The sequence below is a fragment of the Oryzias melastigma genome, linkage group LG18, assembly GCF_002922805.2.
Source record: "Oryzias melastigma strain HK-1 linkage group LG18, ASM292280v2, whole genome shotgun sequence".
In the NCBI taxonomy this organism is placed as follows: Eukaryota; Metazoa; Chordata; class Actinopteri; order Beloniformes; family Adrianichthyidae; genus Oryzias; species Oryzias melastigma.
Genome location: NC_050529.1, coordinates 18,569,967 through 18,582,628, shown reverse-complemented (window position 1 = coordinate 18,582,628; position 12,662 = coordinate 18,569,967). Strand labels below are relative to the sequence as shown.

The following is a 12,662-nucleotide window of genomic DNA, read 5'->3' as shown; positions in this document are numbered from 1 at the left end:
CATTTGTGAAGAGCTGTAAGCTAGCGCGAGAGTATCTAAAAAGATAGCTCACAGTTTTATTGAAGAGGAAGTGGGGGCGGGGTTGCTTCGCTCCAACGACTCATAGGTGAATTTATAATGAACTATTACTCCTCTGCAGAAACTGTGTTTAAAATTTTTGTCAGAAAACAGCATAATAAGAATGATTTTACGATAGATCAAAAGATGATTGGAGTAAAGAGTTACAGCTGGAGCTAAAACTCTGGTGTTAAAGGGTTAACATGTACATGAAATGTAAGTTTTAGAGCAAAATGTAGCATTTCTGTTCTGAAAATGTATTGCAAACTCCTAAAAGAGACCATCTTTCTGCCTTAAAACATCCTGGAGAGACGGATTTGACTCCTTACAGTCTCTATTGATCTGACATGGAAGTCTTTGCGTGATAGTGTACATCACGTCTCCTTACCACATGTTGCACGGGCAAGGGCTGTGGGGCCATGGGTGCAGGGCCCCACTGTGTGGTCGACATGGTCTTGTTTTGCCAGTTCTGACCACCAGTCAACTTTTTCTCCCCGGGTTGGTTCCACAGCATATCTGGCCTGCAGACAGCAAACAAAAACTAATCAACATGTTTTTCCCCTCATGTGAGATTCATCCGCATCACATCTCAGCACAGACTGTTTGCCTTTAAAAACAGGTTTACGTACTTCTTGGCTGAACTCCCAAACTGCAGATCTGAGGAGCAACACAAAAAAGAATTGATGAGTGAAAAAAGACAAATATGAAGGTCATTTACTCTCATTTCATTTTTCCAATGGGATTTCTTTGATCAAATATGGTCCCAACATACTGAATAAACTGGACAAGGAAATTAAAGATACAAAAACAATTACTGCCTTTGAAAGTGTTATTAAGAGGGAGATGTTAAGCAAATTTTAGAGATAATATGTAGAAAATCTATTCATAAAACTTATGTAGAAAAATGATCCATTTTTGTTCCATCATTGCATGTGTTACGTTTTATAACTGTTCCAACAAAGATATTATGCAACACAGATATATTCAAATGGCAGTTTTTTGCTTTCTCATGCAGCAGCACTTACTGCCCACTAGGTTGGCCAAAGAGGAGTCAAGGTCGTTGGCTAGCAGCTTTCCCCCAGGATGGACGGGCATTTGAGGAGCAGGGACAGGAGGTGCGGTGTGTGTAGGAGCTGTGGGCTTTAACAGGTCTCCCAGAGCGTCGAAACCTGAAGGAGAAAGTTCCCACACACGTAAATAAGAGAAAAAAAAAGTAATTTTATAATGAGAAAAGCTGGTTAGAAGGGAGATAGTAACAGAAGAAAGCTTTAAAAATGTACAAATATAAAAATGGAAGAGAAAATGTTAATTTGAATTAGTAAAATGTAAGCCAATAGTGTAAATATTCAATTAACTAAAGCAGAAAGTATTAATTTTGTTAAACCCTTTATTAGAGTACATGTATCACTGAAATATTTGTACGATGGTAGTTTCTAAGACAGTATCAAAAGGTAGTACAAAATGCCAAAGAGGTACGACACACCTCACATAAATGAAAAGCCACAACACAACAACAAAAGCTGAAGCACAACGACAAAAGCCGACAAGCACGACAACAAACCTCGACAACACAACGACAAAAGCCACAACAGGACGACAAAAGCTACAGCACGATGACAAAAGCCGGAGTATGGTAACAAAACCAGAAGTACAACGACAAAAGCCACGATACAATGACAAAAGCCGAAGTACGACAACAAAAGCTAAAGAACAACGATATACGTCGCCAATAGGATGACAAAAGCCACAAGACAACAACAAAAGATGAAGCACGATGACAAAAACATGACGATAAAAGCCAAAGCATGACGACAACAAACGTCAACAACACGACGACAAAGTCACAACATCATGACAAAAGCTAAAGCATGACGACAAAAGCCAAAGCACAACAACGATAAAAACCATAACACAGCGAAAAAAGCCACAACACAACAGAAACGATTCACAACAAAAATGAATAACTGACTTTTTTTTAAGTTTGTAAATCATTTCTGTTGCATTGTGGCTTTTGTTATGTTGTGGCTTTTGTCATCGTGTTGTCAGCTTTTGTCCTCATGTTGTAAGTTTTTGTCATCGTGTTGTGACTTTTCTTGCTCCGACTTGTCGTTGTGTTACGGCTTTTGTTGACATGTTTTCAGCATTTGTTGTTGTGATGTTGGCTTTTGTTGTTGTTTTGTGGCTTCTGTTGTTGTGCTTTGGCTTTTGTCGTTGTGCTTCTGCTTTTGTCGTGTTATGGTTTTTGCATTTATGTGAGCTGTGTCTGCCCCCTAAAGATGTAATACATCATTTAAATTGAAGCTTGAATTATTTTTTTCCAACTTTCATTTTTGATCAAATATCTTACTAGACATCAACAATTAGAGTTCCAATTTGACAGGATGAACTGGAGCGTGTATTTCCTGTACATGTAGCGCTACAGAGAACACAAGGCCAAAAGCCGCTAATCAACCGCACTGCAACCACACACTTTCCTGGCATATCAAAGCAAACTTTGACAGGGTTAGAAATTTCACTAAAAACTCATAAAATGGTTTGTGGCAAGCAAGGTATTTATTATTTAAAAATGCTGCCAGTTGCGAGGCATTGTGCAGGCAGGAGCCGCGTTGAGAGAAGAAAGAATTATTGAGCAGCTTTGATCAAACTGTTGGATAATTAATCACAATGAATCCAAAACAAAACTGGAATTTGATGCCTATTTTCTGTAATGAATGTTACATTCAGAAGACCTAGTATTCTCAGCAACAGTAGTGCCAGCTTTGATAAGTCTTTCTATAGATACTCAGATCCAATTTGGGAGTTTAATCTTAATTTTTGTGGTGGTTTGAGGTCTAAAAATAATTGTAAAGCACCAATTTAATGCCAAAACTGAACAATAATTATGTCATAATACCTTTGAGAAAACAGAAATCACAAGTAAAAGAAAAAAGGTGATTTATTTAATCTGTATTAACAGATTAAATTATTCCATGAATATTTTCAAAAGATAAACCTTCTAATGAATGATAGATTAGATAATCCAAAGCTAAAAGTGTAACAATTCTGTCTTCCTTTGTTGGTTAAAATAATTATACTTATGCATATGCATAGTATTGATATTTAGTTTCCACAATTCTTATTTCTTTCTGCGCCTTTCAGCAAAAATGTTTACCCCCGCCACATACTCAAAAACTAATCATACCAGACAATGAATGACCCACTCACGAATAGCTGAGGAAAAATGTTGGAAATATAAGAAGTTATAGATTCTTAATATTAGCCGGAAGAGTTTGCAAAAGTGGCGTTCCCCCTTTTTATAAAACCAGAATTTTGTAAAAAAATATAATGCTTGAATTGTTAGTTCAAACTAAACAAAATAATATGACATACTATGTGAATACATTTAAAATATGGACGTGGTCAACAGAAAACCTTTGTTGCCAAGGAAATTCAAAAATTTACTTTTGCTGATTCTTCTAAAAGTTACGTAGATCTAATTTTTACCTCTGGGTGACCAAAAAAATAAATGGTTGCTATGGAGGGAAACTATCAGAAAAGGTGCCATTTGAAAAAAGAAAAAAAAAAAGTGATTGCAATAAAAAAGGGGGTAGGGTAGTAGGATGCAGTGAAGTCGGGGGAGGGATGATTTTAACTGCACTTTAAAATCATGAATTTTCAGTTTTTTAACTGTTAATTTATTTGTAATTTTATAAAACGTTGTTTAATGCTGAGCAGGCACCAAAAAAAAATGTCCAAAAGGTTTATATATATATATACAGTAACACAAATTCCAAAATAATCTGACCAACTTTTCAAGCGTGGAGACTTAGACCCTCCTAATTAGGCACAAGACACTTTTGATCTGAGAATAGTGCTTAGATGTACCTTCTTAATATAAACCTCAATCTGGCTTTCCATTAATTAAAGCCATCCTGACCTGCTTTTAGCTTGTATTTCTACATAGGCAGAAATTCCTGTGTGAAGCAGCTGTACAGTACAGCTGTACAATACCCTCCCAGACTCATATTTTACCATCACTCTGCAGTCCAGAATGCCTGACTCTGCAGCCTGTAGCTATTGTTCTACATGATTGATTCATCTGTTCTTAGCTGTCATGTTCCTAGCTCCAGCTCTGCACGCTGATCAGTTCTGAACATCTAAGCTTGTTTCTGTGTCAGTGAAGCGACTTTTCTAAGGGCCAGTGTTGCAAATGACTGTCATTTCTCGTGTTCGCTCACGTGTGTTTATGTAGTGCATGTTACAGCCAGCACCGTGTCAGCCCTCCTTCACAGCTAATGGGTTAGTGCTGGGGGGTGTGAGTGTGTGCATGTAAAGTGGGTAAGGAGCTATTCACCAGCACTAAAATTAACACAGAAATTAGAGTTGGAAAAAAGCTTTTTTCTTTTGTACAATTTCATGCATGAGTGGTATAAAAAAAACTCTTATTTAAAGGGTGAAAAACAACAGTTTCAGTGTCTTTATGAAACTCTGGAGAGGAGGATAAAGAGGGAAGCACACTCAGGGACACTACAGGGAGGAAAAAATATTTGGTAACTGGCGTAAAAGTCTGACAAGCAGCGCTGACACAACAGATCCAGAAGCCCCCTTTTCCTGCTAGCTTAGCAGATAAAAAAGGAGAGGAAAATGAAGAAAACAATGATTAGAAGGTAGAATGAGCAAGAAAGTTCAGCCCTTTATAATCTGCTAAACTCTGCATTACTGCAGTCCTCTCTTATTGTCATCTATAGTAGCTTCCTGTAAATCTTCAATTTGTCTGTTGGATCCAATTCCAGCCAGACTGTTAGAAGAGACGAGATTCTTCCTTAATTGATTTAAATATCATATCCGTATTAATAATAGACCATGTTCCTTGAGACTTCAAGGTTGTTGTAATTAAACCTTTAGCTACAAAGTTTACCTTTCACTTATATGTTTTAGCAAATTAGAGTTTCAAAAATGTTTGAGAAAACCTTGCAGATCAATTATCTGATTGTTTAAATAGAAAGAAGAAATCTTGAGAGGGTTTCAGTTCAGATTTAGAGCACATTGTAGCAGTGAATCTCAGTTAAATTGTGTTTGCATTGTGTCTTTTGGATACATTCATTACATTTACATTATTTATTTGATACATTCCTGTCTGTTTACGAAAACAACAAGTATTCCTTATGCACCAGATACAATCAAGGTGTCCCACAGGGCTCTGTACCTTGTCCAATCTCGTTTAGTGGTTCCTTTTATGTATAAGTTACACTGCAGGAAGTACAGCATACATTTCTATTGTTATGCTGATGACACTCTGCTATGTATTAATTGGTATTAATTCTAAAACACTGGGTGAAATAAATTTGGACTTGACCTACACTTTACAGTAACAAGTTTCAAGAACAATTTATTTTTACATCTCCTCAATATTACTAAAACATGAAACATTTTGTCTTGTTACAGAGTGGCTCCCGTTTAAGATGATATTTTAAAATTAAACTGTCTTCATGTTCAGGTTGATGATAAAATATTAGCAAACAGTTTCTATAGGAGCATAATTCACCAATTTAAGCTTTATTTGATTAAGCAGAAATTTCCATGTACTTTGCCAGTCCCTTATATTTAGAGTACAACTAAAATAGTCTGCAATATAATCTGGAATAATCTGGACTGAATAGGATTGTAGCAGTCATGAAGATATGTCTGGTGTTTTTGCTTTTGTTTACCACTTTAGGACAACTTCATTTGTGAATCGTCTTATCTCGACAATCAGACCATACAAATACACATGAACACAATAATGAGAGTGCTAACGTTACTGTCTCAATATCTTCCAAGTCTTTCTCCAGATACTAGTTGGAGTCTAGAAACTGGATCTTGGCTATTAAAAGTCTGAAAACAAATTAGGAGGGAACAGAGTAGAAAAACTTCTTAAAGCTGCTGATTCAGTGAGAGAAGGAAGCAATTAGCAAGAACCAAATAGAGCTGGCTTAAATAGATCATCTAGTATTTGTGTCAAAATATCATTTCTCTGGGAATCTTAAACTACTAGATCTTCAACTTTTTACAAATGTAGCATTTCGATGAAAATTGTTGTTTTTGTCTTACAATGACAGTGTACCATAATGATGTGGAGGGGATGCTAATTCACTTCTCAGAAGACTTCTCAAATCTGGGTGATGGGAAAGCAATGGCTATAATTAATACCACCACGAAAAAAGCTTCTTGAATGAAAAATAACACATTCAAAATTCGCAGTTTGGATTTTAGCCTTTACAGATGGAAAAATGGAAACAAAAACAGTATATACAGCAATGATTTTTAAGACAAAAGCAGACTTTAGAATAGTGAGTGAATGAATGGAGAACAGATGGACAGGAGTTGCTTGGGTGATTCTTGTGAGGTGTGATGAGAAGACGACAAGATCAAATTGATGGGAAGAGGAAGAAAAACAAAGTGGAAATGGTGTGAAAACAACAAAAGAAAACAACTCAGCAGAGGAAGACGGATGTGACGGAGACGGATGAAAGACGACGTGTGAGCAGACGTGGACACGCGATTTCAACCCTACCAAAACACCCAGATAAATTGCATCCGTAGAAACACACAGAGAGTGCACAGGTGTGAAAAAGAAAAGGAGGCTCTCAGTATTGAGAGATTTTTGTGAGAAGCCGCCAGTATTTTAAGCCTTCGTCACAACTGCCCTTATGGGTGGATACGAGTCGTCTGGAAGGAAAAACTGGACAAGGCGCCCAAAAAAATATCAAGGTCGTAGACAACTCGATGAGGCTATAAAGTGGAAATGTTCATGCACTTTTTTTTTTCTATGGGTATGCTGCAGGCAACAGGTTGTAGAAAACAGGGGGTTAATCGCCATACGTTACTTAGATTTTAAATAAAAGATAATAGTAGGCTTTTTAAAAAAAAGAGACCAAGAGAATTACATCATCTCTAAACCAGTAGTCTCACCTGTACTCTGAAAGATTATCTTGTGAGGATGTATTCACCCTAAATGCAAGTATAATTTTTCAATGAAAATAAGGTGGAAATGAACGTTTAGACCAAAAACCGGACAGAATTCCTCACAACTGTTCAGCACAAAAAGGATAAAACTGAGATTTCTCCCCATTTTACACCACAGATCTCTAAAGAAAACTTTAATCAGCTTTAAACAAATTCCACTTGCTCAGCTCCTCTCTGCCATTTTTTTTTTTTTTTTTTTTGCTGGCTCTTAATTACCTCTGCAGGATGTCACCTTATCAGCTGTGCTTCCTGAGGAGCTGCTGATATCTACGCGGGCACAGAAACTCTTAAGCTTTGCAAAAGTGTCAAGTGGTCCGAAAGAAATGAGACATGGAAAAATGGTTGGTGTCAGATACTGAGAGGTTAAAAAAGGATGAGGCATTCATCTTTACAGCAATGGGAAACAATAGCCAATCTCTGTTAGTGAGAGTTCCTGCACATCGTTGCTTCTATTCTAGTAGTCTATGGGTTCTTCCATGCAGATGACTATTTACACTTCATTCTGTGTACAATTTTACAACTGATAATTGAGAAAATTAAATGTACTCTGAAGTATCTAAAGTAAGCGAGTAGATATTTCAAAATGTTTCAATGATCTGCATTTATTAACCTGTGGAAAAAAACAAACTGATTTCTGGAATCCATTCATTACTGATTAATGCAAAAACCGAATAATAGTACAAGCCCTAAAAGTACCCTTGAAATATTTGGAGTTAATGAAAAGGTGTCCATTGAATGCTTCATTTATGTTGTTAATGACATCAGAGTGAACCTGAAGTGATGTCGAGTCTCTAGGACTTGAGTGACAGTCTTATGCTACGTTCACACCGGCGCGTTCAAGCTATCACTTCCAATGAAAAGTCTAAGCAAACACAGGTAAATGGTTGTTTTGGGTGTCCGCTTACAACACTCTAGCAAGTCTTAACAACCGCTTTTGGGCTTTACGCACAAAACATGTGATCAGTGAACATGTGTTGAAAGTTAAACCAGTTGAACTTTGACTAATATAGGACTAAGATTTCAATAATTGTGGTTTGTTCCTGGGCAGAATTCTATGACACTATGCCTATGCCGTCGTCAGTCCCACTCGATGACATCACCAATAGTTGCTGGTCAGTTACATTAGTGTGGAGCTGCTAGTGCTCTGACATATATAAAAACATTGATTTGATAACTTTAAAAAAGGTGATGCTAAAACAAAGTACCTTTTAATGTGAACGTCTGTACTTTAGAGCGCACCCGCATGAAGAAATGCGTTTCTTTACAATCTGCATCCCTCCACAGAAAGGGTTAGCCCTTAAGAAAACCATTTCGGACAACCCTTCCCCTTCAAATGTTCCTACGATTGGAGGGGTGGGGAAAAGCTGGAGGGGTAGAGGATGAATCCGGAGTCAACCAAGGTCTTTCACATATCGGAATGGAGCTGTGAAAGAAAAAGCCTGAAGAAAGATTTGCACCAAGCCTCTTCCAACTGTTGATTAATAGTATAGTATCGAGCTAGTATCGAGTAGAGACAGTCCAGTGTGAATTCTCAAAAGTGCATCACATGCCCGGTGTGTACGTAGCATTAGACTTTCTATCAATTAATAACAACCAGCAAGCAACGCCAGACAGTTAGAAAGCAAAGGAGCTTGCTTAGCTGCTGAAAACGGAAGCGTTAGTTGAACTGCAAAGGCCTGCACAGCAGCCTGAAAGGCAGAGTTTTTAGTTTGTAGTCTGGCTCTGTCTGGACAGGCAGACAGAGGGGGGGGTTTACCAGCTGCAGGATGGGGGCCGTTGTTACTGGCAGTGGCCTTATTTCCAAACACAGCATCGAAATCTACAGTCATGGCGGCGGAGGTTTGCTGCAGCGGCTGGCTCTCCAGTCCTGAGGAATGCAGTTAAACATGACTGATGAAGGCTGCGATTGTGCCGCTAAAAAGTCGGGCGACGTCGCAGCTGGAGACGATTTATCTGACATTTTCACAGAGGGTGTTGCTGCTGCTCCTGCTAAATGGGACTCGGACACCTCCTGCTACAACAATCCTCAGGGGTACGGTTCTCAGAGCATTTCTAGAGTTGGTTAAAGGTAGGGAAAGAATCCACACAAGCTGTTCAAAACAAGCCTTTAAGGCAGACTTCGGAATGCAAATGAGGGATTTAACAGATCTGTCAAATGTGGTTTCTGTCACTACATATCTCAGGGAGATTTTAATTTCTAATTTTTAAATTAAAAATTATGCAGGTAGCTTTTTCACTTAATGTATTTACCGAGATATAGCTCTAAATTTGTAAAGAGAAAGATAAGAAAAAATGCAACATGTCAAAATTTGCTTATCCACTTTACCCAGTTACTACACAGATTTGGATATTACTGAAGCAAAAGTGCTTTGACTTGTTTTCTGAAAACTGCAAGATTCAGATCTTGATCCTGTCAGAGTCCCTGAATGTGCTCTGGGTCAGAGATCTGCTCAAAATCCAGAGACATAGAGCCTTTAATGCTCCTCAGTGCTACAGCTTTAACATGGATCTCTATAATTCACATCGGAGAATAAAGATATCACCACAAAATGGAAGCCTGGATTTTATTAAAAGTACTTATTGTGGGATTTTAAAAGTGAATGGGATCTGAACTCTATGCAGTTTCTATTACATTAAGACAACTGGTTTGTTTTTGTATTTGTCTCCCAAATGTTAAGCTAAAGGTGTGTTTTAAGTGGCTTTGTGAGTGTGTTAGTGGCCTACCTCCCCAGGCACTATTGGTGTTGGAGATGGAAGGAGTGCTCTGCACAGCAGGGATGAAGGCCGGTTGAAGATCAAAAAGGTCACTGTTCAAACTGGGTCCAACGAGAGGAGAAAAAGAACACAAAAACAAAAAGGATTTTAAAAGAGAGAAAAATGTTAAAACTGATAACTAATAAAACTTTTTGAGAAGAAGACCAGATTTGGTGAGGTGAAAATGTTGGAGGGCCCAAACATTTCAGCCTGACATTCTTTGAACTATTTTAATAACATCACAATCAAATGAGTCATTTCATGATCATTTGATTGTGATGGCTTTCTATTCATTTTCTCATACAAAATTCATACACCTAGTTTTTAAAAATGCCGGGTTTATGAAACGAACCTGCAGACAGTGATGTGAAAAATATCAGCACCACTATCGGACGACATCGGTTTTTAGCATCCACTGTGATGTTACAGGAAAACTCATCATCACAGACTCTACGTTTAAAACGAGCTACAAACAAACTCATGAAGCACATTCTTAGACTGCAAAGCTTTATGTTTACAGTTTAAAATATGTTGTTTACACTAAACAGTTTCTACATATTTTCTGTTTATTAACGATTTCAAAGCACTTTATTCAAATCCTATTATTTTCTAGTGATCTTGAAGGCCTAATGGAATATTGAAGCTAAATTCATATTGTTAATTTTGATAGTTTCTATTTGAGAAACGAAATCTCTCAACTTTGTGTTATTCCAGACATTTAAATATCGGCTATTGGTCACAATTGTAGAGAAAATATCGGTTATCGGTATCAGCTGGAAAAATCAATATCAGCCGGAAAAAAATTATATCGGCAGACGAGAAGAAATTTGCCGCATTAAGCCGACGGGCCGGACTTTGGACATGCCTGTCTTAAATACTCTGACCAATTTTGACAGAACAATCCACCAGTAAGATTTATATTCAGAGGAAGCTCCATATTCAGATGTTATTAAATACAAAATAAAGTCCGTCAGTAACGCAGTGGCATTGGGTATGATTAGGAAGATTTAATTCTTAAATGTAACACATGAACACTGAAATAATTTATTTTTATCAGGAATGAAGTTTAAAATATAAACCGTAAATACTAACTTCAAGACTTGTCAAACCCTCAAACCTCGTCTCAGCAATTGACTTCGAGCCACAAATGAAACAAACTAAGAATAACTGATGCTTACAGTTAAAGCAATTAGAGAGCCAATTGTTTCCAGGCGGTTTTATTTCTGCTTTTATGTATTAAGGGTGTTGATGTTGAGAGGAGCCTCTTAAAATATATATCTCTTTCAGCCCCATCACTTCTTCAGTCAATTTTGGAATGAGAAAGTGGTGAGGAAACAAAGCTTCTTCAATGTTTTATCTTTAACTTGGGGCTTATTGGCGAGAAGATTATCAGATTATATTTAACTCCTATTGCCATGCCTGGAGACAGGAATGTCCTGGTAATCCTTTTTCCCCCCTGACTTTTTTTTTATATCTTAAAAACTGTTTATTTTTGTATCCCTGTTTGTAAAGGTTGAAGGAATGCTATTTAAAAAAACATGGATTGATAAAAATTGGCACATAAATGCTCTGTTGCATGCATGGAGGATGAATTAGTAAAAAAGTACTAGATAAGCTGTAACCAAATTGAGTTTGATATGCATTTTATATGGAAAAATACTAAAAAAACAGCTCAACTCTCCAAGTCAAAGTACGAGGCATCTTCATCCGTATCAGGGACTGAATGCTAACTATCTATCAGTCAAACAGTGGTTGTCATTCAAACACTTGAATGGGTGTTTGTGCACCTGTTGGCAGGCAGCGTGGAGCTGAACAGCTCTGGGGTTTGTGTGATGTGGTTGTTGTTGCTGGCACTGCCTGCTGACTGACTGACTGGGGAGGCGGCGGGAGGAGTCTGCATGCTGATTTCCTTCAGACGCTGGTCCTGGAAGACGGAGATGAGAAAGAAAGGAGCACAAAGTGAGACAATCCTGGAGATGTGTGTTGGAGGCACTGAATGCTTTATAAAAAATAAAAAAATAAATAAAAATAAAAATCACACAAATAAGGGAGCTGCACACTTTTATTTTGAAACTCCGTAAGCAAACACTACATAGGACACTTCACTGCTTCTCCATTTATTTTGCTCAAGCAGCAACAAATTACATCAGATAATTATAACATCCCTACAATTCGACGTGTATTTTCAAGAGTCAAAATGCTTTAAAAGACCCACCTTTCTGAAAATAGTGTTTTAGTTAGAGGGGCATATATTAAGAAAATTAATCTTAAAACTCATTTTCTGAGAATTACTTTTTTCAAATTGGTGTAAATCAGGAGCAAATGAAAAATGCTGGTTAAAAATAAATACATAAATAAACAATCTTTTTTCCCTACTGTGAGCTCTCACCGACACGGAGGGGAAAGGGGGCGGCGTTGCTCTGCACCAACAGTCAGAGGAGGATTTCTAATGCCGCTCTGCAGAAGCTACTTCTTGGAAAACAACATTTTCCAAGTTTTTAAAATTTTTAAATTTAAAAAAAATTGTTCTTCTACCCAAATAGTCTCTGATGTTGATTTCACACACATTCTTAGACGCCTTTATATTATGTTTCAGTGTCTCTACAGAGATCAATGCTTTTTGTGTCTTCCCATAGAAACGTGCAATAGAATATATATATATATATATATATAAATAATAAATCAACATAAAAGCAGATATTGGTATGAACAACCACAGAGGAAATGGAATAGTAGATTCTCAGGATTCTCTTACTATGTTTTTACACAGAGTTGGCTGCTTTGATATTAACTTAATAATGTAGGAAATGCTCCAAGTCAAATTCTAAGAAAATATCGATTCAGTGAAATATCGCGATACTTTATTT

General features: G+C 37.3%; 1 protein-coding gene across 4 annotated transcripts in view; it reads right to left on the bottom strand.

The window, feature by feature from the left end:
• si:ch211-200p22.4 (phosphatidylinositol-binding clathrin assembly protein) overlaps positions 1-12,662 on the bottom strand; it is a 76,284-nt gene that overhangs the window by 11,560 nt on the left and 52,062 nt on the right. For 3 of the 4 annotated variants that reach the window (XM_024288372.2, XM_036216704.1, XM_036216705.1), the window contains 6 exons: positions 11,583-11,719; positions 9,766-9,857; positions 8,798-8,908; positions 1,083-1,226; positions 687-714; positions 446-578 (listed from right to left, as the gene is read on the bottom strand). In XM_024288372.2, the coding sequence (XP_024144140.1) occupies positions 446-578; positions 687-714; positions 1,083-1,226; positions 8,798-8,908; positions 9,766-9,857; positions 11,583-11,719 (645 nt within the window). The remainder of the gene's footprint in view (positions 1-445; positions 579-686; positions 715-1,082; positions 1,227-8,797; positions 8,909-9,765; positions 9,858-11,582; positions 11,720-12,662) is intronic. The other variant, XM_036216706.1, reaches the window with a different exon arrangement.